We start from the raw sequence: 24,485 nt of genomic DNA, 5'->3' as shown, positions 1-24,485 counted from the left end.
CCCTACGAGCATCCTGCCACAGGAATCCAAACCCAGCACCACAGGCCTCCTCTTGTTCTGATTTGTTTTGTTTCTACCCGGTGCTACCAGTAACGTTCCAATCCATCCGCATTAACGCCGGGCCGAGGGTGCGCCACCAACCAGTCGAGGTCGGGGCCTGCGCTGCGTGCCTCGCGTGGCACCGGCGCTCGGGCCGGCTGCGTCCCGTTGCTTGCTCCAGCGATTCTGATTTCTCCCGTTCGAATTTGAATCGCCACTGCACCGCACCGGCCCGGTCGCCTTTACGGAACCCGGCGCCTCTCTCCTCCATTTATTAATCCCGTTTTCCACGAGAGAGAGTGGAGCGGTGGACTGACTCGTGGAGACTCCTTTTCTTCCCCGCGCCGCTGTGCCGCCTGCTTCTCGCCCGCCCGCCTTTCCACCACCCCCGTCCCTCTCCCTCGTGCTCCTCTCCTCTTCTCCTAGGACGACGCGCTGCAGACGGCGAGGCTAGCAGCCAGAGGCCGGGCGGGGCAACGGGCGCCGGCCATGCCGAGATCCAGGTGCGTGCGGTGCCCACTTCCTTCCCTCCAATGTCCGGTGTCGGTTTCGCTCCTTGCTCAGCCATGCACGCCGTTGGTGCGCATTTAATCTCCCAGGGGGTCCGAGCTGCCGCAGCGGGCGTCGCCGCGCGCGCCGCTGCACCTCAAGACCACCGCCTCCTCCGAGGCCAATGGCGCGCACCACCGCCTCCTCGTCGACCGCAGCAGCCCCAAGGTCGCCGACCGCCACTCGCCCCGCAGCCCGCTGCCCGAGGTACGCTGCTGTTTCTCAGTTGTTTACGCTCTGCTCTGCCTATGCTCGCCATTTGATCTGGCGACGGCGGCGCCATTTGCAGAAGAAGCGCGCGGGCACTCGGGTGGCGGAGCTGGAGACCAAACTGGGGAAGGTGCAGGACGAGCTCAAGAAGCTGCGGGAGCAGCTCGTCTCCGCGGAGGCCGCCAAGAAGGACGCGCAGGTCGCGCTCGAGGAGGCCAAGAAGCACGTCGGCGCCAAGGGGAGCCCCAAGCCGCCGGCGTCTCCTCCCTCCCCCGCCCCTCTACCGGTCCAAGACGAGAAGAAAACCGAGGAGGTGAAGATCGTTGAAGAACCGGCGGCCGAGGAAGCGGAGGAGGAGGAGAGCAGCATAAACTCCCCGGCGACCGATGTGTTCGAGGTCGTCCCGACCGAGTCGGGCGACAAGGAGAACCAGAGCGCGCTCGTCGCCGAGGACAGCGAGGAGGTGAGCTGTGGAGACAAGGCGGCACTGGCCGATGCCGAGGAGGATGTGGAAGTGGAGGAGACCAAGACCATGATTGAGGAGGACAAGAAGGACTCCGCGGCCGCCATTGAAGGCGGCGAAAAGGAGAACCCGGAGGTCGTGGAGCTCAAGGCCCAGCTGATGGCCAAGGAGATGGAAGTCGCCGTGCTCACGGCCGACAATGCGGAGCTCAAGAAGCAGGCCGACGAGGCCGCGGCGGCGGTCAAGAGGGCTGACGAGGAGGCTGTGGCCAAGGCTTTCCTCATCGAGCAGGAGCTCAAGGAGAACGCGGCGCGGGAGGCCCGGATGGGCGAGCAGCTGAGGGCGTCCGAGGCCGCGCGCGAGGCGCTGGACGCCGAGATGCGGCGCCTGCGCGTGCAGACCGAGCAGTGGCGCAAGGCGGCCGAGGCGGCCGCCGCGGTGATCGGCGGGGACGCGCACCTCGTCGGTCACCATGGCCTCGCCGGCAATGGAAGCAACGGGTGGGGGTCCCCGGCGACGATGCCGGACGACGGCGACGACGAGGGGTTCGGCAGCAAGCGGAAGGGCGCCGGCATCCGGATGCTCGGCGACCTGTGGAAGAAGAAGGGCAGCAAGTGAAGTGAAGGCGACAAGCAGAGTGGCATATCTGTGTAATGCCCAACGCTCGTCTCTCTCGGGTCACAGATCCACAGTTCGCTCGCGACGGCGAGCTAGCTCAGCTCAGCTCGCGCTCTAGCTCCATGCATGCTTGGATCGATGCGCTGATGTTTACTGCATTTTGGTTCGGATTTCGCTTATGTTTGTACGATGATGAGATGATGTTCGTGAGATTAAACTCTGTTTGGTGCTCCCGTCGTGAGCTGTATGATGATGATCGATGGCTTGATGCTGTATTGCTGTTGGCTGCTGCTGCCCATTGTAAGATGCAGTTCGGCGTTATCTTGGATTCTGTTGAAGCTATAACCAGACTGTTCGCTGTTCTAGGGAGTATTCTGGTAATCTTTTGGTCATGATTTGATGCGTGGAACACGAACTGAAATTTCCTGCTGAGCTTTTCTAGTACTAACGCGCCGTACTAACACGCCTGTTTGCAAAGAATTATTTTGAAACGATGGCAAAAGATTCTTGCAAATATTCTGAAGAATCTGTTAGGCAGAATGGGCTATGATGCTCGAAGTGGCCGTACAAATTCTCAGTCCGCAGCAGCTCGAACATGATAAGACGCTGAATGCTTCACGATTTTTTGATGATTATAGGGTCTGCCTACTTCACGATTGCTGATGATTGTAGCGTCTGCTTACTTAACGATTGCTGATGATGGTTTTGGATTTTGGATCCAGTTATTGATGATCGTTTTGGAGTTTTGGATTGAGTTGATGATGAGAGGATTTTTGGGAGATGCGGCCAAAGATTTGAGCAGCATGCCCAGTCAGTCCCAGGTAATAATTTTTGAAATGGCCCGGCGTCAAAGGTCTCCCCTCCTGGACCACAGGCTGAGGCTGAAACCAAAAATAACCCTTTGCACTTTGCAGCGCCACACTGCAAAAGGTGCGAGGCGCTGGGCCACGCACGAAATCTGCGAAAGGCGTACGCGTGGGCCGTGGGGTACGTGAATGATCGAGCTGCTCAGAGCAAGCGTCGTCGATTAGGACTCGCTACACCACCATTATCCTAGCATTGTCTCAAAAAAAAACCATTATCCTAGCAAATCCAAAAAAAATACACGAAATCGATAGGCTAGGGTCGCTCAGACGCTTGCTTGGCTGGCAAGCAAATCAATCAGCAATTATCGAATAATAAAGATCTATGATCCGGTGAAGAAAAGCTGGGAGAAGATTAGGAGTCAAGGATGGTGGGCCGGGCCGGGCTGCCTTTGGGTTTGGGACGATAGGCTTCAGCGGTGCAGTGCGCACACAGCGGATCGATTTCAAAACTGTGGAAGCCCGCTGCTGCGATGCGGCAGCGGCAGAGGCAGAGGCAGACACTGCGTGCTCACAGTCATAGGAATGGCCCATGGGCTCCCCCGCGCAGGCTGTTCCAGACAGTCCACACACGCACACACATACGTGTCTGTCTGTCCGGCGTGGCCCGACCCTCCGTCGTCGCCCGCTGCCATTGATGAGGACAGCCCGGTGGCAGGTAGCCAGCCAGCCAGCCAGCCGGCCGGCCGGTCGCATGCATGCACGGCGTCGGGAGTTCAGACCTGGCCCCTGGCCCAACTCCTCGGCTTGCATCGCATGCATGCATGGTCCGGTCCAGCGGCTCGGCCGACCGGCTTTATTGTCATGCGTGTTGGTGCCGGTGGCCGCTGGCCCGGTCGCCGGAGTGGTTGCGCCGGTTTATTGGCGTCCACCGCGCCTGTCTCTCTCTGTACGACGCGAGGAAATGTGCACTTGCTCCATGTGATGTGCCCAAAACGAGCTAGGACGAGAGATACATGCATGCACGGTACCACTTGAAACTTGAAAGCTCGGCTCTTTGCTGTAACCATGCACGTGCTGGTTGGTGACCGTGTGCCGCGCCGTTTCTCGGCATCTGACCGTGGAAACATGCATGACAAGCATTCTGCAATAGCATGGCTCGTCCAGATAAAGGCGGAGAAAATCTATCGCAGTGTACGTACATTGTCGCTAGGTTTTACTTGGGGGTGGACGGTTTCAGAAGTTTTGCGATGCTGGGGATCGGGAGACATGCCAAGGTGTTGGTTGGTTCCTGGTAGAGGGGCCTTGTGGTAATGCGCGCGCTGTAAACGTATGTAGCACGCACAGTGTCGACGATCGCGACTGCACCGGCCATGGCCCATTTTCTGGTTCGTGGAGCAGTGTGGCTCCGTATTAATGTTGTGGCCTTTGCTCTGCGTGGTGTAGGCCACAGCCAACACGCGCAGCTAGTCTCGGTACAGACCACGCAAGGTTCCCACGTTCAAGTGTGGATCGCGGGTGTGGATCGGAGGGCACCTTTCTCTTCTCTCTGCATTTCTCAAATGACAGGTGATTGATTGCCAACTGAGCCTAGTTAGCTTCTTTGTGATGGACCAGGGGCGGTTGTGGTGACTTCTTTAATTTTACAATAATATTCCGGCTTAGTTTTTTGAGGTGCTCACAAGGATAGGGCATGTGCGTCTGGGTTCATAGGGAATAATTGCATGTGCGTATATAGTGGCGGAGCCGTGATGAGCAACTAAAGGGGGCGGGGGAGGGGGTGGGGGGTGATTTTTTGAAACTAAAAGAGAAATATGCAGGAGAAGTCGGAACATAGGCGTGTCTCGCAACATAAAAATTGTTACCTGAAACGATAATTCGATATTCATTGTTGCTTCTTAGGCTCAAGTTTCTTTAATTGATATAACGGTTGACTGATTTAACATTCAATGGTCCGAATCATGTTTCTTTAGTTTATGCAACAGGTTAACCCTCATGGGTAGCAAACAGAACATGTGAGTCAAGTTTCCATGGCAATCATGATTCACATGTACTTTGCACCTTCAGTTGTTTGGCAGGAGTTCACTTTCATAGATTGTCATCGCCGTGGGCTTCGGCCGTGGCACGCAGCACATCAGCAACACAGGAAGGGAGCAATTGTTCCATGCATATGTAGGAGCAACATCAGACAACGACGCAATGGTTGGTTAGCAATTGATGCCTCGATGCAGCAGTCTAAAAAGGGGAGATCACTATGGCGGAGAAACATGATAAAGGAATTGGGACGAGGCATAGAAATCAAATCTCCATGGAGGGAAGTGGTCCAAGACACCATTTTTTTCTGTCGGCGTTCTGAGAACGGGGTCTCCAGACTTGTCTGTCTGTGGCTTGCGACGTGACTCAAGTGGGGGCCCAGTACGGCCCAGCTTCATCAGCTCAAGCTCAAGACCCTCGTAAGGGGCCAAGCCTTACGGGACGGACGACAGGAGGCTTTCTCAGGAGCAGCCTCATCACGCAGGCTCGCGAGGAGGCGGAGAGATCAAGGCAGGGGTGCCTCGCGAGGAGCCCGTGACGCAAGCCATGACGATCGAGATTAGGCGGGCGCCGGCCTGCGCAGTGTCCTTATTTCCCCTTCGGTGTAAAGAGAGCAAGCACATGCCAAGGCATCGGGCAAAGGTTACCATTTCGGTGCAACGAGACCAAGACCAGTAGAGCGGCAGGACGGAGGTCACCGTGGAGCCCAAGACGGCGTCATCACCAGTGCTTTCGGCAGCCGAAGACCACCTTTTGTCAGGATAACTTGTACTAGATGTTCCCCTTCAAAATGATCAATTGTTGGCACCCTTCCCGCTCATTTTTTAGAAAGAGGTCCAGGGTCTCTATAAATAGGACTAACCACCATAGAGAAAGGGAGGAAGAAGAAAAGAGGGGAAAAGAGAAGAGGAGGAAAAAGAAAGAGAAAGAGAGAAAGAAGAGAAAGAGAGAGAGAGATCCGGACCAAGTAGCACACACTGCATCAGCTCAAGAACACCTCTCGCGAGGCCGTTCTGCCCCTTGTATTGTTCATCATCAGCCTCTGAGGCAATCCACCACGCCACACACTGGAGTAGGGTATTACACCACATCGATGGCCCGAACCAGTATAAACCTCGTGTCCTTTGTGTGTTCTTTTTTCCAGCCTAGATTTCTTGCGAGCCGTAGAAACGCGAGTCGGTAGGGGAAAGATCTCCGTGCGCACCCCAAAGTTCGAACCTTAAGGGTCTGCCGGAACCCAAAATCCGACATTTGGCGCGCCAGGTAGGGGTGCGCCAGAATCTTTCTTCCGCTGTTCGCGTGTAATCTTCCGTCGTGTCCATGCCTGACGCTTGTCGGGCTCGCGCCGAGCGCCGGGCTGCTCTCGCCACCCGCGTCGCCCAGACGGCACCCGTTGGCGGACGCCCTCGTCGTTCCCCGTCGCCTGCCGCCAACGCCGCCACCGGCCCGACGGGGAACGAGCAGCAGGCATCGTCCCAGCATCCTTCGGTGCGGCAGGAGGGCCGCACCACAACCCCGTCACTGACTCCAGCCGGCTCGTCGTCCCACGCCCGTCGCGCCCCCACGGACGTGCACGCTGCGCTACTCCTGGCAAGAGAGCTCCTGCACTACCGCCCCGTCGACGACCTCTACGAGGACTGGCTCGCCCGCATCATCGAGCTCGTCAGCGCCGCAGGGGGCTCTCCTTTGCCGTCCCTCTCGCTGCCTCGCCCTCCATTCCGCGCAGGGGGCGAGGATCAGGAGGCGCCTTAGCCACCTCCTCCCCAAGAAGGCGCCCTGGCTCCAAGGCGCGCAGCCCCAGGGCGAGACCCTGCACGTCCGGCGCCTGCGCGGCAAGAAGGGAGCTGCCAAGAGATCTCTCATCCCCAAGAAGGTGCTCGCGCGCTCCCAGCACCGGCGCGCCAAGATCGCGTCCCTGCGCCTCCACGCCGAGACCCCGCGCTGCTCCAAGCGGCGGCGCGTGGTAATCACCAGGAGCAGGCCCAGCACCAGCAAAGGGCGCCGGCGGCCACAGCAGGCCGTCACGCCTTCACCCCCGAGCTACGCGGCGTCACATGGCCAGGCAAGTTCAAGCCTGATCTGCTCCCTCGCTACGATGGCACGGCGGACCCCGCGGAATTCCTGCAGCTCTACGAGCTGGGCATCGAAGCCGCCAACGGAGACGAAAAGGTCATGGCGAACTGGTTTCCCATGTCGCTCAAGGACGATGCTCGCACCTGGCTCCTAAGCCTGGCTCCCAGCACGATCTCCTCCTGGGACGAGATGCGCACTCGCTTCATCGCCAACTTCCAGGGCACTCGCGACCGGCCCCGGGCCATAAGCGACATGCGCCGCATCAAGCAACAACCAGGGGAAACCCTGCGGAAATACATCCAGCGCTTCAACAACGCTCGCCTCGAGATCCCCAGGGTGACTGAGGAAGCCATTATCTCAGCCTTCTTCGACGGCGTGCGCGACATCAAGATGAAGGAGGAGTTGGCAATCCATGAAGACCTGTGCACATCCCTGGATCTGTTCAACTTGGCGACCAAGTGCGCCAGGGCTGAGGAAGGACGCCTCTCCCTCCTCGAGCTCCCGGCTGCCGACCCAGAAGAGAAAAAGCCCAAGGCCAAGGACGTGAAGCGTAAGGGAGCTGCCGTGCTCACAGCGGAACCAGACACCAAGCGAGGTAGGGACCAGCCTGAGTCATCCAAAGGCAGCCGATACTGCGTGTACCACGACCTCCACACCCACAACACCAACGAATGCCAAGAGCTCAGGGCCGTGCGAGATGGGCGTATCGGCCGACGCCCCGAGCGCAACGACAGGGGCTATGGCCGAGGAGGAGGAAGAGGTGGAGGGCGATGGGAAGACCGTGGCCCTCGCCAAGGGTGGCGTGACCGACCTCGCAAGGATCGCTGGCAGGACCAGCCTCACGAGGGAGGCTGGACATACAGACAAAGAATAACTCCTTTGCCCCCACCATAGCGATAGTACACGCACTTGTCACCATCATTTACTACAAAGCCGGCAGTAGTTAATGTTCTTTCAAACTTTTCATGCCACTCTTTAGGAGCTTGTTTAAGGCCATATAAAGACTTTAATAACTTGCACACCTTTCCTTCCTGACCAGGTACTACAAAACCATCTGGCTGATCCATGTAAATTCCCTCCTTCAACTCTCCATTGAGGAAAGCTGTCTTAATGTCCATTTCATGAACGAGAAGACCATGTGAGGCAGCCAGTGATAGTAGCACCCGAATTGTGGTCAGTCTAGCCACGGGTGAGTAAGTATCAAAGAAGTCTTCACCTTCTTTCTGGGTATAACCCTTGGCCACAAGCCGTGCCTTGTACTTTTCAATCGTACCATCAGGTCTAAGCTTCTTCTTGAACACCCACTTACATCCTACAGGTTTGCACTCATAAGGACGGTCGGTGATCTCCCAGGTACCGTTAGCGAACATGGAATCCATCTCGCTACGTACAACTTCCTTCCAGTAGTCAGCATCAGGAGATGCATAGGCTTCTGAAATAGTCCTGGGTGTGTTATCCACGAGGTACACAATAAAATCATCACCAAAGGACTTTGCAGTCCTCTGTCTCTTACTCCTCACAGGAATTCCATTGTCACCCTCAACAGGATTCTCAACGTGTTCCATCGCAATGGTGGGTTCAGGAATTACAGTGAATTCGTCACTAGATGGAGTAGGTATCTCCTGATTTGATGAACTCGACATATCCTTCATAGGAAATATGTTCTCAAAGAAAGTTGCATCATTCGACTCTATAATCGTACCAACATGCATATCGAATACCTCAGATTTTATTATCAAAAATCTATAGCCGATGCTATGAAAAGCATGGCCCAGAAGAACACAATCCACGGTTTTTGGTCCAAGCTTGCGCTTCTTGGGAATTGGTATATTGACTTTCGCCAAACAACCCCAAGTACATAGGTAAGAGAGTTTCAACCTTTTCCTTTCCCATTCCTCAAATGGAGTCATGGTCTTATGCTTTGTGGGAACTCGGTTTAGGACATGACACGCAGTCATTAGCGCCTCCCCCCACCATTCCTTGGATAGACCCGAAGTGTCTAACATGGTGTTAACCATATCAGTTAGAGTTCGGTTCTTTCTTTCGGCTACCCCATTTGACTGGGGTGAGTAGGGAGGCGTCCTCTCATGGATTATACCATGTTCCGCACAAAACAGATCAAATTCATTGGAAAAATACTCTCCACCACGATCGGACCTAAGCCGTTTAATTTTTTGATCAAGTTGGTTCTCTGCCTCAACTTTATAGTTCTTGAAGAAAGTCAAAGCCTCATCTTTTGATTTCAGAAGATACACATAACAATATCTAATGGAGTCATCAATCAACGTCATGAAGTATCTCTTTCCACCTTTTGTCAACACGCCATTCATCTCACAAAGATCAGAATGTATAAGCTCTAGTGGCGCCAAGTCTCTTACCTCTGCAGTCTTATGGGACTTGCGAGGTTGCTTAGCTTACACACATACTTGGCACTTAGAGCCTTTGACAGTAGAGATTTCCGGAATTAAATTCATATTGGCTAGCCGTGTCATGCAACCAAAGTTAATGTGACAAAGTCGTGAATGTCAAATGTCAGACTTATTGTTGTGGCAAACATTATTAATAACTTTAGTGCAAATATCTGACAAAGACATGCGGAACAAGCCTCCGTTCTCATAGCCTTTTTCAACAAATTGTCCATAATTAGAAATTACAACTTTATTGGATTCGAAAACCAACTTAAAACCATCTCGACATAAATGGGAACCACTAACGAGATTTTTATTGATGGACGACACATGATGAACGTTCTTCAGACGCATGGTCTTCCCTGAAGTAAACTTCAGATCGACCGTACCAACACCTCGAACGATGGCATGTGACCCGTTCCCCATCAGCACGGGAGAAGTCCCAGTGGCCTGGTAAGAAGAAAACATGGAGGCGTCAGCACAAACATGTACATTGGCACCGGTGTCAATTAACCAATCAGGGGTTTGGAGTACTGAAAGGATGGTAGGAAAAATACCGTACCCTGATTCCTTCATATCAGTATCACCGATGACAACATTAGCGGACTTGCCGCTCTTCTCATGTTCACGCTCCTCAAAGCGGTTAGGACACTTCGGAGCCCAGTGATTAGGATCACCGCAGACATGGCAAAGTCCCTTCCCCTTCTTATGAGAATTCTTCTTGAAGTTGGTAGAATGTGATGGCTTGTTCTTTGTATCAAACTTGCCTTTGCCCTGAGTTTTGTTCTTGTTGTTTTTGAACTTGTTGGGCTGGAAGTTCTTCTTCTGTACCATGTGGGCACTAGAACCTCCCTCAGCTACTCGAGCACGTGTGTCCTTTGCTCTCGCCTTCTTTTCAACATCAAGAGTACCAATGAGATCCGCAAAGGAAAACTCCTGTCTCTTATGTTTCAGGGTAGTAGCAAAATTGTTCCACGAAGGTGGAAGCTTGGCAATGATGCCTCCGGCAACACACACTTGAAGTACTCAAGTTCTTTTGCGAGCAACTGTATCTCATGAGCCTGCTGTACAACAGGGCGCTCATTAGTCATCTTGTAGTCATAGAATTGCTCCATGACGTACAACTCGCTGCCGGCGTCCGAGACACCAAACTTGGCCTTGAGCGCAGCCCACATGTCCTTGCCGTTGTCAAACGACATATACGAATTCACAATGGAGTCATCAAGAACATTCAGAAGAGCGCCTTTAAAGAGGGTATCGATCTTCTCGAAAGCTTCCAGCTATGCTGGATTAAGATCGCCCTCAGGCTTGCCCTTGGTGGCGTCATAGCAGCCCGTGGTCTGAAACCAGTAGACTGCTCTCATGCGCCACCTCTTATATTGCGCCCCCTTAAAGGCAGGCGGCTTCAGATGCGCAACAAAACCACTCGGAGTAAATTGCCTATAATCAGGTTTTTGGATTGTCGAAAAAATGAGCAAATTACTACGAGATTTAATCCGAATAAATAGGAAATAGATCATGACAGCAATAGCAGAGATTAAACTAATCATGCGAACTAGCATAGTAGATGAACAAATCACATCTAGGGCACATACTAGAAACATGAATTCTACCACGATCTCGAACAAGAAGGATAGAATAACATACGGTGCAGCGGGTGCAGCACCGCCGGCGTTGACGTTGTCGCCCATGTCGTCGAGGATGAGGTTGCCGAGGTCGGGGAAGAAGTCGTCGTTCGCGAAGTCGTCGCTCGAGTGTGCTCCCAAAAACCTGATCGCCCCTCCCCCGTACAGGATCACGAGAGGCGGGGTTCCGGAGGCCTGCTGTCCCTTCTCCCGGTGCACGCCGAAAGGAGGGATGGAGAAGAGTTGCTTGGCGGCGCAATGATTTGGAACGGTGGCGAGAAACCATACGAAGCGGTCGTGGCTAAGGTAGACGTCTGCCTGACTATATAGTGCGGGCCGGGTAGGTCGTGGGAGTAAACCCCACGTCCGAGTCGTCACGATCCAAAAGAATCAGAAATGGTTCAGTAATTAACGCGTTCATTAATTATTAATTAATGACTCATTAATTTTTCCCGAGCAACAAAAATATAGACAACGTGCATAGCTCTGTCCTCGGCTCGGCTCAATCCCGCAACCCGCGGCGCGTCGTGACGAGGCATGGCGAGGCAAGCAAGGAGGAGCGCGCGTGTAGGTCTCCTCTTCTCATGCTCATACAAGTGGTAGAAGAGCTCACTTTATAAAAAGGTGCAACTCTCTCTCAACTTTCAGGGTGAGACTAAACTTTAGTCTCACTCACTCCACTCACATGTGTGCATGAATGGGCCAAAAGAATTTCAGAATTTTAGTTGGGCTTTGGGCCAAAGGCCTACTAGCAAAATTCCAACTATCACAACTGGCATGTGGACAATGGACAATGTTGGTTGATGTTTTTTTTTTTTGTAGTGAGATGAAAGTTTGTGTGACTTAAGATTTTCGATCCAGTAGTGTATCACTATAGTCCACCTACATGGCGAAGTGGTAGTTTCTTCACATGTGGCCTAAGGTCCTGCGCTCGAACGAGACTCCTTGTAGATTTTTATTTTGACATCAAGATACGTTCTTTGCAGAATTATATTATTATAAAAAAATAAACGATCTAGAATTTCATTTCTCTAGCACCCCACCTGGTGTGGGAGTTTTCAGGGCATAGTGTATCAAAAAAAGAATTGTTGAGAAAACATAGTGTGTATCATTTTTTTTTAGACAAGTGTATCAAATGTTCTACACCGTTTTCTTTTCTTTTAGTGGACCAAATGCTTTACACCTCTGCCGCTCCAGCCCACGAGTCCACAGATATGAACAAGAGAGTAAACAAGACTCATTTCGGCCTAACAGGAGCCAGCCCAGCCCTTCCTTTCATAAGCCAGTAGCACATAGTGGGCCAAAATGCAGTCACGAAAGCTTTGGGCCCGGTCCATCGTTCTGCGCGTAAGTAAGCCGTCCATTCCTCCTCCACCCTACTGGTCTCCTCTGGAACCTTCCCCTTCCTTCCGCCCCAACCGAAACCACCCTACAAACCTCCTCGCACGAGCCAAACTCAGCCTCCCCCCACCCGAAGGCACGAGAAACAGAGAGAGCTCCGGAGATGTCGGCGGACGAGTTGCGGCTGGACCTGGAGGAGCTGCTGCGGCTGGAGGGCCTCGCCAAGCGCCCCCGCGTCGTCTCCCTCCTCTCCAACGAGATCCGCAGCGTCGACGCCAAGGTTTGCCTTTCCTTCTCCCACCGTCCCTGCGCTCTCCGCCGATCGATTCATTCCGGCGGGCTGGGCGGGCTCGGATTTTCGCATTGAGCTGATGTTCCTCTGTTTGCTGGCAGCTGGCCTCGCGGGCTGCGCCTGTGCCTGTGCCGACGCCCGCGCCGCAGGCGGTCGCGGTCGCGGCGGCGGCCCCTGCTGGTCTGAGCTATGTCACGCTGGGGTCGTTCAGCTGGGACCAGGACAATGAGAAGATCAGGGTACGTTGCTGCGAGAAAGGGGTCATTTTTTTAACGATTCTAGCTCGTTGGCGATACTGATGTGCTGATTAGTTGATCTTATCTCGTTGTGCTTTAGACTTGCACACCATCTGGGCTCAGTGGCAAATGCTGGTTCGTAAAACAATCGCACTGTCAGAACAAAATGTTTGGCTGCTGCCAACTTAATCAATTGTTGCACGATCGATTGACTGGTAAACTAATGAAACAGTAATGATTAAGGATGCAATATATCTTCATCATGAGTTGTTGACTCGATGGAGGTCCCAGAATACAGAATATTATTGCACACCTATTTTTCCTCAAGAACACTTCGATAGGGCTATCTCTGTAACTAAATATTGCAGTTTAATTTAAACTGCAAAAACGTCTTATATTAAGTTACGGAGGTACTAGTACATTTATTAAGCCATTTCTTGTATAGCCACTGAACAAATTTATCCTGTTATAATGCCCCTTTCCTTCTTACTACCACACGGGTTCTTGACAGTAATTGCAAACACAAGAACAGCTTATGGCATTTTGCTTGGTAGCTAGAACCCAAATTTATTGTATCTTGGTAATTTTGCATAATAGGTTAGAATTAGTTCTGTACTTCTGTTATTCATAGTAGGGCTGACTACTTGACTGGCGAAAAGTCTGCTTGTCATTATGCTAGAACCCAAGTTTATTGTCTTCTGCTTTGTATTAGTGAACTGAATTCCCATGACATTTGGATTTGAGGATTTCCCATGATGGCATTTAGATAACAGTTTTACTCTGTGTTCTGCCTTTTCAGGTCTACGTATTCCTTGAGAATGTCGACCAAGAGAAGCTGGAGACTACTTTCAAGCCAATGTCAGCGGACATCAAGTTTCATGATGTTAAAGGCAAGAACTATAGGTGTGCCATCCCAAAACTGAACAAAGAAATAGTTCCTGAGAAATGCAAGGTTGTGGTCAAGCCTACGAAGATTGTCATCACCCTGTGGAAAGCTTCTTCCGGCAATTGGTTGGATCTACACTACAAGGAAGACAAGGTAATTTCTGTGCCCAGCTATTCCTTGCTTTGGCCTCTCGACTTCCCTGAAAAAAAAATTAGGACTTAATTTCCCACAAACAAATAATATTAACCATAGTTCCCATGGGCGCTGGATTCTCCTGGGTGAATAATTTTTTGGGATGAATAATTTGTGGTAGTGATAATCTCTCAAGTGATCACCAGAAAATATATTGGAAGCATTCAGTTATGTAGGAACCTGATGCAATGGTAATCCAAGATTTGTTGTCTCCTGCATGTTAATACATTATACTGCTGTTGTGAGTGTTAGCATCCCTGAAGAGAGGTCGGGCAACAAAGACTTGTGAATTACAACAGCGCTAGATGGAGGGGACAAACCAGCTGGGAGAGAAATATATCTAGTGTAGTAGGATTTCAGAGTGATCAGAGCTGGAATTTAGGAACTGAGAGCGTTGTTTAGTTGTTGCTTGATCAAAAGATTACATGGCCACCTGGCCAGACCTTTGGGCATCACTGTGCTCTACTGATTCATCAGAAGCACCAATCTGCTGGCATGCTTTTGCTGCCATGAGAGCAATGATATGGTTAGTTGATTCAAAATACAGCTAATGTGTTCAACTACGCCACTACTATTCCTGGCCTTCCAGGTTATGAAGTACTATTGTTTGTTTCGTGCTGTTCCTGCGCCCATTCCCCATTTCCTCTCAGCTTTCATAATTGTGCAGAAAGGAATCTGTTTAGAAGGCTTTCGAGTCGGAAGCAAGGAAGTCACAGGCCTGCTTTCCTGGTTAAGGAAAACTGTCTGGAAAAGAAAATAGTTGTTGCCCCAAGGTTGGGGAAACAGGGCAAGCGAATACTAGGAAGCAAGTCGGTCTGAAAACTATAGTTAAAAAAGGCGCGCCTAAGCGAGCGCTTAAGTGCGCCTAGGCTCTAGGCGATAGCAAAACGCCTAGCGCATAACTGTGCTTAATCTGCGCATAAGTATGCGCTTTGATCAGAAAAGCGCAAGGCGGTGGCAAAACACACAATTAACGCCTAGCGCGTTTTTGAACTATGCTGAAAACCAGGAAGAAGGGCTGCTGAGGAGGTTATAGAGTTGAAGAGTGATCCATATGTCTGTTTGGCAACTTTGCTAGCCATTGAAAGTAAAATTGCTCAAAGAGTCTTGTGAAAGCAGGATTTGCTCATCTCAGTGAAAATCGTAAAACATGCTTTTGATGTTACTGCTACTGCTCATAGATAGACTAACTAATTTTATTTTGGTGACAGTTTAAGCCAAGCATGGACAAAGAGAAGGATCCCATGTCAGGAATTATGGATTTAATGAAGGTAAACACTCGTTCGGCCTCATGACTCGAGCGATTTGTGCTGGCATTCGCGATCTGGCTTACATGAGCTATTTCTTTTTTTGACATGTAGGGCATGTATGAGGAAGGTGATGAAGATATGAAGCGCACAATAGCCAAAGCGTGGTCTGACGCCAGGTCTGGGAAGACGGCTGATCCAATGAAGGGATTGCCTTGAGCTGGTGGTAGTTTTGGTTCCGAGAGCTGCTATATGTGCTGAGCTAGTCCGTACATTCAGTGTGGTTTACTAGAGTAGTGTCATGAGTATCCGCATCGCATGTGTGAGATCGATACCTGTCTGATGATGATGGGAATGCTCGTTTTCCTCGGGTGTTTGATTGGCCTAATTTGCACATTCTTGCATTTGAACTGAGAAAAGATGAATGCATATGCTTGTGCTATGAGAAAGAGAATGTGTATTTGTGGGATTCACTCGTTATTTTGTTGTAGTCGTTTGTGGCATAACTTCTGTTGGCTAAAGATGATTATATCTGTGGTTCATACGATCTCCAAAAGGGGGTATAGTCCCACTAAAAAGCACAAAGCTTTGTACCAGGCTCGAAACAGAGCCCTGACTAGATTGAGCCCTTCTTTTTAAGAAAAGAAGAAGAAGCAAAAACAGTATTTTGAAACCTAAAAAGTTCTGAAAAATATAGGCACGTACATATCGATGTGTAGTGTGTATATACATTTTCCCTCAATACTCCCTTCGTCCGAAAATACTTGTCATTAAAATAGATAAAAAAAGATGTATCTAAAACTAAAATACATCTAAATATATCCCCTTTTATACATTTTGATAACGAGTATTTTCGGATGGAGGGAGTACATCTTTTCTGTTGAGGCGTACACACAGAAAAAAGACAGGTGGATCAAAATAGTTACTTTTTGTGTAGCCTAATGTATATAAAACACATCTATGTATATGCCTATGAGGAAAATTGGGATTTTCTTTTGAAATTTTAAATCTAATTTTTTACATTAAAAATGCTCCAATTTACGCCCTCTTGTTTGTTTACACTACATGAACTAGTAAACTGCACCTTTTTTCTAGAACAAGGATTGCCTATTTTTCCGCATTAGGAAAACATCATGAAATGTATAAAAAAGCATTCTCGACATTTATTTCCTTCCATGTGAATCATATTTGACAAGGCCTAACTCTCTAGAACATGGACTGTCTTATTTCTTTTTTATTGGAGAATCGGATTCTTTGTACGGAAAAATGATGCTTCTAGAACACTATGAGACAATAGAGTGGTGGTTCAATTAAGAGCCATGTGGCAAAGTCTTGTGAGATGAACACTTTCTCTAACGGATCATCTCTCAACCGTTCGATGGAGCATATCAAAGTTGTTGTACTACATAGTGGTATAGGTAGACAAGTCAGGAATTTCTTTGAAAGATTATATGGTTCAATCACTATCACAGAAACAAAGCAATTTTCTTCTTCATAAAATCGTCTAAATGAACATTCTCCCTGTGAATTGCATGCAGAAGCAATGTGTAGATTTATCGATTTTACTCAATTTTTTAATCCTACAAATCAGACAAGCCTTACGGAAAACATTCTTAAGAGATAGCATCCTCCAAAATTTCCATGAGAACCCTTTGAAGCGAAGAAACCCTAATAAGTACTCCCTCCGTTCCAAATTACTCGTCGTGGTTTTAGTTCAAACTTTGAACTAAAACCACGACGAGTAATTTGGAACGGAGGGAGTATGTGTGAAGCGCAAAGAACTGGACTGTAATGTTCCATACAACATGCCTAACATTTATTTCTTTCTTCATAAATCCTACTCAATGAATCATTTGTTAATTATTTTGGAGTACGATCATTACAGGGTAATATTCCAGTCTAGTCAAGCAGAGCTGCCGCAGAAAAATCAGATGCCCAATGATTGCATCCCAACTTAAACCAGTCTAATGTATTTAGCAACAATTTTTGCATCCTGCTTGACGACCGTCAAAGGATAAATATAACGGTGCGACAAGGCCATTTTGATTGGTGTGGCCTTGTTGTAGGGCAAGATAGCTTTGTACCAGTGCATGTTCAAATGAACCACCACCGTGCATCACTTGGCAAACCTGCAGACAACAACAAAAATAAATATTCTACATTCTTCACGGAGGGAAATTTTAGTTTCTTTTTATTGACTACATGCTTGGCGAGGCATATTTTCGCGCACAACTGACCTGAGAAGCTGATCGTGGTTTGCTCTTAGGAAAGAATATGGCTCCCATAGTCCTGGTTAAATTTTTCATAACGATGTGCTTGGAGATGGGCTGACGGCCTTGTGTTGCTCAAAGCAAGTTCAACGTCTTCAGGTTTGAGAGGGCCAACCTCAGGCAGCTCTACACCACGAACGGTAATAACGAATATGTAATAAGTTTGATCAGATCGGCAAGAACAAGTCTAAAAACTTAGGCACTATTGTATTTCACAGGAAAGTACAAATGGTTTTAGGAAATCAAGAAATCAAAACTAACCTTCCTCTGGCACCAGCTCATCACTGGCCTCAAGAACTGACATGAGACGTCTCAGTGGCTGCATGGCAGCTTCTTTGCACACGAGACGGATGTCTGAACCGGAGTACCCTTCAGTCTTTTCGACCAGGATATCATATGGGACCTCTAGATTTGAGGTCATTGCTGGCAAAAGTTCCTTAAACATGGCCTGCCTTGCTTCAGCTTCAGGAAGTGGTACAAGAATCTGATGAACGATGCCAAAAAATTGTGCAGTTAATTTATCAAATATATGGCATGGAATGTTTCCTACATATCACACCTGCTTTCTTTTTACAATAAAGGCCTCACTCATACAAGCATGTCTTCCTACTTTGATCTGTCCATGATATGCAGTTGCAAATCAAATGTTTTGTAGTAATGGGTTTGGGTATAGATAAACTATAAATAAGAAAAATGTTGATTTTAGTCTTACCGCCCAGTAAAGAAACAATATTATATGCTAGCATGCTCTCTTCTAATATTTACTACTAATCGAATACTTTGGATACATCTCAAGCATCCATTTCCATAAGAGTAAGATATGCTCTTCATTTGGAATTCAAATAAAAGCTTCTTCAGGTCTGACATATAAGCCCCACAAAAGAATATTCAACCAAAGCATGACTGAAATGATTGGTATTAACAAACATATATCTGTCGAGTTAAAAATTCAACTTGGTTTAAACAATTTTGGCAATGAGATTGGGAGCATGTCCTTCTTTGTTTGGAAAAACAACTTGGAATAAAAACACAGCACTGGCCATACCCGCTTCTCAAGCCGACGGAGCATAGCTGCATCTAATTCCCATGGTAGATTTGTTGCTGCAAGCACAAATACTAAGTCGTTCGTTTTTGTCAAGCCATCCATCTGCAGTAAAAATTGGTGTAAATATGACTAAACTGAAATCAGAAGCTCAGCACGCTTCAAGCTAGGGCTTAGGAGATCATGTAGTAGGAAACAATGCATTAGAATACTAGCTTATTTATATTTGTGAACGAGTAGACACCTGAATAAGTAGCTCAGTCTTCAAGCGTCGACTAGCTTCATGCTCACTACGAGCTTCACCACGCTGACTAATAATAGCATCAATCTCATCAAGAAATATTGTTGATGGTGCATGATGTCTTGCAAGCTCAAAAAGAACTTTGACTAGCTTCTCAGAATCTCCTGCACTTGCACAAAAGAACATTCCATTAGTTATTCCTTCATCAAAAAACCTTAACTATGTTACACATAACAACATAAATATGATATGATAAATGACCACCTGAACAAATTACCTAATTGTGCAAAGCATGCCTAAATTACCGGTTGTTATGCAATTTAAGTAATTTAATCAAATAACTGTATGCAGGACAGAGGGAAGTTAACAACACACACCACGCCATTTGCTGACAATTGATGAAGCCGAGATGTTGAAGAATGTAGTATTGCACTCAGTAGCAACTGCTTTTGCCAGCATTGTCTGAAAATAGAAAAGAGCACTACTTTAAATAGGCAACACAAAGGAATTCTTAATAGCCAAAAAAATGGTTGAAAAGAAAAGGAAAACTATAGAACTATAACATGTATACAAATGACCCCCCCACCCACCCCACAAAGAAAAGAAAAACTACACGTGTCTAATGCCAAATGGCACTCGCAAGCACTTTTTTTTGAAAAGGAGGATGACCCCTGGCCTCTGCATCAGGACGATGCATGAAGCCATTTTATTAATTATCCCCAAGACTTTACAAAGTAATATCTGTCGCTACTCCTATCAATTTGATGAAGGGGTGCAGATTGTCTGAGCCGCATACCCAAACCTCACACCAAAGCCCAACATCTAAGCTGGAGGCCCCAACCAAGCCACATTGCCGGGTCTGGGGCACAAACCGGTCCGGCGCACTCTCAGTGGTCACCGCATGCGCACGCCACAGAGGCCGCCACAACCGTCTTCCACCGATCAATCTTCAGAGCAGATACTGATGCATCGACCTTGCCAGGCCTGACGTTGACGCCACCATGACACCAGACAACGCCACCTCCGTACGCGCGTCCATCATCACACATCCGTCGCCGAGACCCTGCTGCGCCACGCCGCCGAGACTCCACATCGTCGATGCGTCACATGAAACGCCGCTCCACCGCTGAAACCGTCCACTGGTCCCTCGAGCCAATGCACACCTCCAAGAATGACGCCCCCAAGGGGGGAACAACACAAGAGCGTCGCCGTCATCTTATTGATCGACCGATCTAGGGTTTTCCCTGGAAGTAGCAGATAGAGGTCTAGAGCTTCTCCACGACGATGCCTTCAAGAAGGGGGCGACACAGAAGAACGCCGCCATCGCCGGCCTTGGCAACTAGCCGAGAGCAAGGTTTTCACCCGGATCTACTCGATGAACCTCCATCCAGCATCGTGTGCGCTAGATTGCCACCTTCAAAGATCTCGACTATGGCCAAAGCGAGCTAGACCCATCAGACGCACGCTGACCCGAACTGGATCAACGAAGCCAACGGCCATGACATCCGCGGCGGTCAACACCACCAAAACGAGCACCACGGGGGGATGAACCACCGTTTGGACAGGGCTAGCAGGAGCACAAAGATCCCACCGCTGCACCGCGCTTGAAGACCGACCCACGCCACAGGACGCGTTGATCCGCCTTGCACCGATCCATGCCGCTGAAGCCGCGCCGATCCGCGTCGCCAGAGCCGCACCGATCCGCCTCCATGTTCCGCGCCAGCCTGCCGAAGAGCGCCGCCGGAGCCGACCCGACCACGCTAGGGCCCGCCGCCACTGACCACCACGAGGGCTTTGCCCATGCGATTCCGGCCGGCGAGGGCGGGGGAGAGAAGGGGCGGAGGGGGCCTGAGAGTGGGGCGGCGGCGTAGCCCACCACTTTTTTCGGTCCATACGTGCAAGCTCTAAAATTGGGGGAGAATTTCACTTCCCCGGCCTCTGCACCAACTAGGGATGCACGCAGCCTTTTAAGCATGAGTACCAGGATTTTTAATCATGGTTATGCACCAAGCCTAGTCCTCAAGGATAAATGTATGGGTACCAAGAAAGCCTGGTCGTCAAGAATAAATAGGAGCCTAAATTATCCTCTGTGAGGAGGTGTTGGGTTTGTACATCCACTCACCCAACCAGTTGAGCTAGGCACTCGGAAGCACTTGCTCCCTTCTATAAAAAATCATTCTTCCAATATTCTCACATGTAGATTCTTGATTATGTTTACATATAAAGTTTCATTATAATCATGATATTATTATTGTGGACTGAAAAATAAACAAACCCGAAAAAATTCACAACCTAAAAATGTTTTTAGCTCCTCAATTTTTTATGCAGACTACAAATCAACAAAACAAATCACAAAATACTTGACGGTACGTGATTCCATGTCAGATTTTTTTTGGATTTTCTAAACTGATCCTCTGAAAAGTAAATTAAGTGGCCATGTGAGCTTGGGTGCGGTACACCTACAAGTATCCCTTACAATATTAATTTTTGTACCACATGACTACTGCTAAACTTAGAATGAACTATGATCAGAATGTTATCTCTACTATGATATCTCTTGCTACAAAATACAGTGAAGTAGTGATTTATAATGTCCTAGGGTGGAGATATAAGAATACGTGGAAAATAAAAGGTATGTGAAGGAAAATATGGACATATATTTTTTGTGTACTAAGTGCACTAAAATGCAGAAGTAACATCTGGAACAAGTTTACAACCTTCCCTGTTCCAGGAGGACCAAAAAGTAAGATGCCTTTCCACGGTGATAGTAGACCAGTGAAGTATCTGAATATTGTAAAAAATAAGATTATGAATAATTGACAGATTAATCATATGCAGTACGCCTTTAAAAGGTTAGTATCTAGGTAGACAACTGGAGCGGGACCATTCCGAGAACTTCCAAACCCACACCTCAGAACCCCCAGACCATTCCGAAGAAAGATCAGTGACTATTTTGCATAAAATAAGTAGACTAACGCGACTATCACTTTCCAATTATGTTTTAGACAAAAGTGATGGGTACAATCTGATAGAAGTATTTTTTTTCTAAAATACATTAAGGTTCAACTATTATGTGCTCTTCTCAAGTGTGTGTATCAAAGCCGTTATTTTGCCATTCTTTGTTAATTCATTTAAATACGTAGGATAATTCATGGTAGTTGGTTGCTTTGCTCCCTATAAGCTAAAGAATCAAAAGAAAGGTGAACAAGAATATAAAAATTTATATGATATTAGACATCAATTTTTTCTGCTACAAAAAGACCTTCACTACCTTCCTTCTCTGAATCTATTGCTTATTTATAAAAGAGAGGGCCATCACACAAAGAAGCTGACAATCTGAAATACCACTAGGGAAGGGCACAATGATGGTGCAGTTGAACACACTAGGAGGTAATGTCCAAAGATTAACTTTAACCTTATGAATCATAAAGTAGCAATCTTACTTTGGGTACTTTATGGGCATGACGACTGCTTCTTTTAGCAGACGTTTTGCAGTCTCTAGTCCCTTGATGCTTTCCCATTGCACATCAGGGCTCCCGCGGATAATATCCCTGAAAGGAGGAGAATAAGTCGATAGCTAGACAATGCCATCCCTAATTCTATGTGAAGCTTAGATTACTCCTTACCGCAACAATGTCTCTGCTAAGTTACGCATTTCAGCTGACTCAAATTGAGGTAGGAGAGGCTTCTGGCTGCAAAAGTAACCTCCATAATTGTAATGTTCAAGAAGAGTAGATATTCTGAATAACTAAGATTTGAACATGCAAAATCATTTTTCAGGGAGAGCAAATGTTGTAATTGAAGTGAAACATAATGGCAACTTGAGACTTTCCATATGTTAGTTTGCTGTGCTATTTAAGAATTTTTGGTGATGACGCCTTTTCTTTCTTTCCATGACAATTACCATACAGAAGATAGCACAAAGATATGAAAAGAACTGGCCTGTGTTGGTCCTTTTTATACAGGAAATGAGAAACTGTTAATAATTCAAGTTATGCTCCAGCTAAAACCCGAAAATTATGCCCAAAATTGTCCCCTTAAAGACATCCCGGGTAGCACCAATCCTAGATGGTTTCAATATTCTCTTGCAACACACATTCTAAAGTACTTTCACAGCTCTATAAGTAAGATGTCCAGCGCAACATGGCCAGTTAGTAAGGTTTGGCACCCAAAAATCTTAATCTCCAGTTGAACTAGGGATGCACCTGATGCAGCCAAGCCCCTTTAGAGGAACTGCATTGTGCACTCATGCATTCAATAAACCAGCCGAAACAACATGAATCAGCATCCCATATTAATGGCCATACAATTCCAATTCCATGCCAACTAGGCCTCTCTACCCATTCCACAACAAACACATTCCAACAAATCAATAGCTTTCACTCAGTCAAACCCCTTTCATTCCGCACCAAAACTAATGCCCAAACCTACAGCTCAAGATCTGATAAGCAAACCCCCATCGCATGCTGCATCGAGCAGCTAAAGAATGGATCTTAGTTAAGACAAAAACGAAGAAATAACTCACATCACATCAGCATTCCCATCGCGAATTGCCGCGGCGCGCATCTCCGGCTGCCTGGCCTGTAACAGCAAAAATACGATTGTGGGTCAAGGGAAACAGGACCAGCCAAGAACACCCGCGTGCACGTAATCGCTCGCCAAAGAGGCCAGCGCACAAGCACAGGGCACGGACCTGCTGCTCGTACTGCTCGTAGATGGCCAAATCGGCGGTCCTCTTCTTGACGCCCCCGTTGGGCGCCGCCCCGTTGGCGTGCCCGTTCTGCTCCGGCTCCTGCTTCTTGCCCCCGAAGAACGCCCTCAAATCCTGAAAAGAAGGCGGAGAAAACGAGGTGATGATCGGGAGAGCCAAGGCGCGGGATCACGAGATGCAAAGGAAGAGCAAGCGAGCGGGGCCAGAGAAGTGTGTCTCAGTGACGCGCACCATTGCTTGGATCTGCCGGCCGCGTCTACGGGCGCCGGAGGGGAGAGTGAGAGCGAGCGAGCCGACTAGTGTTGATGTTCGTGAGCTCGCTCGGACTCCCCGGAGAATCGGGAGGGGGGCGGGACAGGGACTAGTACCAGCGGTTGGCTGCCGGAGATCGGCGGGTGGGTCCCGCTTCGATTTGTCGAGATGCCGCCCATGCCAGGGGAGGATCTGGATCCACGCGGATACTATTTCCCATCGGCCTTCGGCACATGTGGCATGTGCGCATGGGTTCGTCTCGTGGACTCACCAACCACACCAGGAAGAATCTCTCCTGTAACTGAGTTTTTTTCTTTTTCAGAAAAGACAAGATCTGTTATAAAGAAGTTCATCAGAAATACTAAGCACCCTAAATATAATAAAAATTACATCAAAATTTCTAAACCATCGAACAACCACTACCATCGTCAGAACGGGTTGCTTCCCTACCTTTGTCGGCCTAATCTTGTCGAGAACGGCCGGGAAGTCTTCGTGCACATGTCACTAAGAGCCAACGCCTTGGAGCCGATGTTGAACCCTTGAATCTATCTGAAATGTCTTAGATCTCACCGTCACGCACATATGACAAGGAACTCTATCCTTGCCTCCCCAAGGAGACAAGAGAAATTTATGTCAAAGCTACTTCGACTCCGTCTTGGCGGATAAAGTCAAGGAGGATTAGAGCCCGAAATACCAGATAGAAGGCGAGGTACCGCCATCCGCCCAAGCGCCACCCCTACGAGGACTAAAAATTCCTAACCTAAAGTACTAGCTGGGGCCTAGGCATTGGGGTTCCATGCCCCTTCATTGGCCGTGAAGCGATAGGCAGAGGGCGAGGAAATCCACGGTTCGTCGACAGAGCCTCAAGGGACGGATTCTTCGTCTTAGCCGCCACTTTCATGAGAGAAGAAGGGAAAGAGAAGACTGGGTTTTGATTCAGATATTTAAAACAG

The 24,485-nt window shown here is 48.6% G+C and overlaps 3 protein-coding genes across 3 annotated transcripts; 2 read left to right on the top strand and 1 right to left on the bottom strand.

Moving 5' to 3' along the window:
• Window positions 1-156: 156 nt before the first annotated feature.
• LOC125544782 (interactor of constitutive active ROPs 4) lies at window positions 157-2,244 on the top strand. The gene is made up of 3 exons (XM_048708535.2): window positions 157-542; window positions 639-795; window positions 878-2,244. The coding sequence occupies exons 1-3, from the start codon at window positions 529-531 to the stop codon at window positions 1,877-1,879; spliced, it is 1,173 nt and encodes a 390-aa protein (XP_048564492.1). The 5' UTR covers window positions 157-528; the 3' UTR covers window positions 1,880-2,244.
• A 9,950-nt stretch (window positions 2,245-12,194) lies between these two features.
• LOC125544781 (uncharacterized) lies at window positions 12,195-15,489 on the top strand. Its single transcript, XM_048708533.2, has 5 exons — window positions 12,195-12,443; window positions 12,557-12,694; window positions 13,491-13,730; window positions 14,981-15,040; window positions 15,131-15,489. Exons 1-5 carry the CDS (start codon window positions 12,327-12,329, stop codon window positions 15,233-15,235), a joined length of 660 nt encoding a protein of 219 aa, XP_048564490.1. The 5' UTR covers window positions 12,195-12,326; the 3' UTR covers window positions 15,236-15,489.
• Window positions 15,490-16,808: 1,319 nt separating this feature from the next.
• Window positions 16,809-23,780, bottom strand: LOC125544780 (uncharacterized). Its single transcript, XM_048708532.2, has 12 exons — window positions 23,512-23,780; window positions 23,263-23,394; window positions 23,095-23,150; window positions 22,196-22,261; window positions 22,013-22,120; window positions 21,287-21,353; window positions 18,947-19,031; window positions 18,573-18,733; window positions 18,332-18,433; window positions 17,548-17,770; window positions 17,254-17,412; window positions 16,809-17,145 (listed from the first exon to the last, which is right to left on the bottom strand). Exons 1-11 carry the CDS (start codon window positions 23,512-23,514, stop codon window positions 17,279-17,281), a joined length of 1,137 nt encoding a protein of 378 aa, XP_048564489.1. The 5' UTR covers window positions 23,515-23,780; the 3' UTR covers window positions 16,809-17,145; window positions 17,254-17,278.
• Between the last annotated feature and the right edge of the window lie 705 nt (window positions 23,781-24,485).

This window comes from Triticum urartu, chromosome 3A, assembly GCF_056163025.1.
Source record: "Triticum urartu cultivar PI428250 chromosome 3A, HENAU_Tu73, whole genome shotgun sequence".
In the NCBI taxonomy this organism is placed as follows: Eukaryota; Viridiplantae; Streptophyta; class Magnoliopsida; order Poales; family Poaceae; genus Triticum; species Triticum urartu.
Note: the sequence above shows the minus strand (reverse complement) of the source record. Positions and strands in the feature narration are given on the sequence as shown.

Bases quoted from the DNA above. Each gene is read 5' to 3' on its own strand.
- LOC125544782 (XM_048708535.2), top strand. The intron at 796-877 runs GTACGCTGCTGT...CGCCATTTGCAG, and splicing joins CCCGCAGCCCGCTGCCCGAG to AAGAAGCGCGCGGGCACTCG.
- LOC125544781 (XM_048708533.2), top strand. From the start codon at position 12,327: ATGTCGGCGGACGAGTTGCGGCTGGACCTGGAGGAGCTGCTGCGGCTG. The intron at 12,444-12,556 runs GTTTGCCTTTCC...GTTTGCTGGCAG, and splicing joins TCCGCAGCGTCGACGCCAAG to CTGGCCTCGCGGGCTGCGCC. The intron at 12,695-13,490 runs GTACGTTGCTGC...CTGCCTTTTCAG, and splicing joins AGGACAATGAGAAGATCAGG to GTCTACGTATTCCTTGAGAA.
- LOC125544780 (XM_048708532.2), bottom strand. The intron at 22,121-22,195 runs GTAAGGAGTAAT...TCCTCCTTTCAG, and splicing joins TTAGCAGAGACATTGTTGCG to GGATATTATCCGCGGGAGCC. The intron at 18,734-18,946 runs GTGTGTGTTGTT...GTGCAAGTGCAG, and splicing joins AATTGTCAGCAAATGGCGTG to GAGATTCTGAGAAGCTAGTC.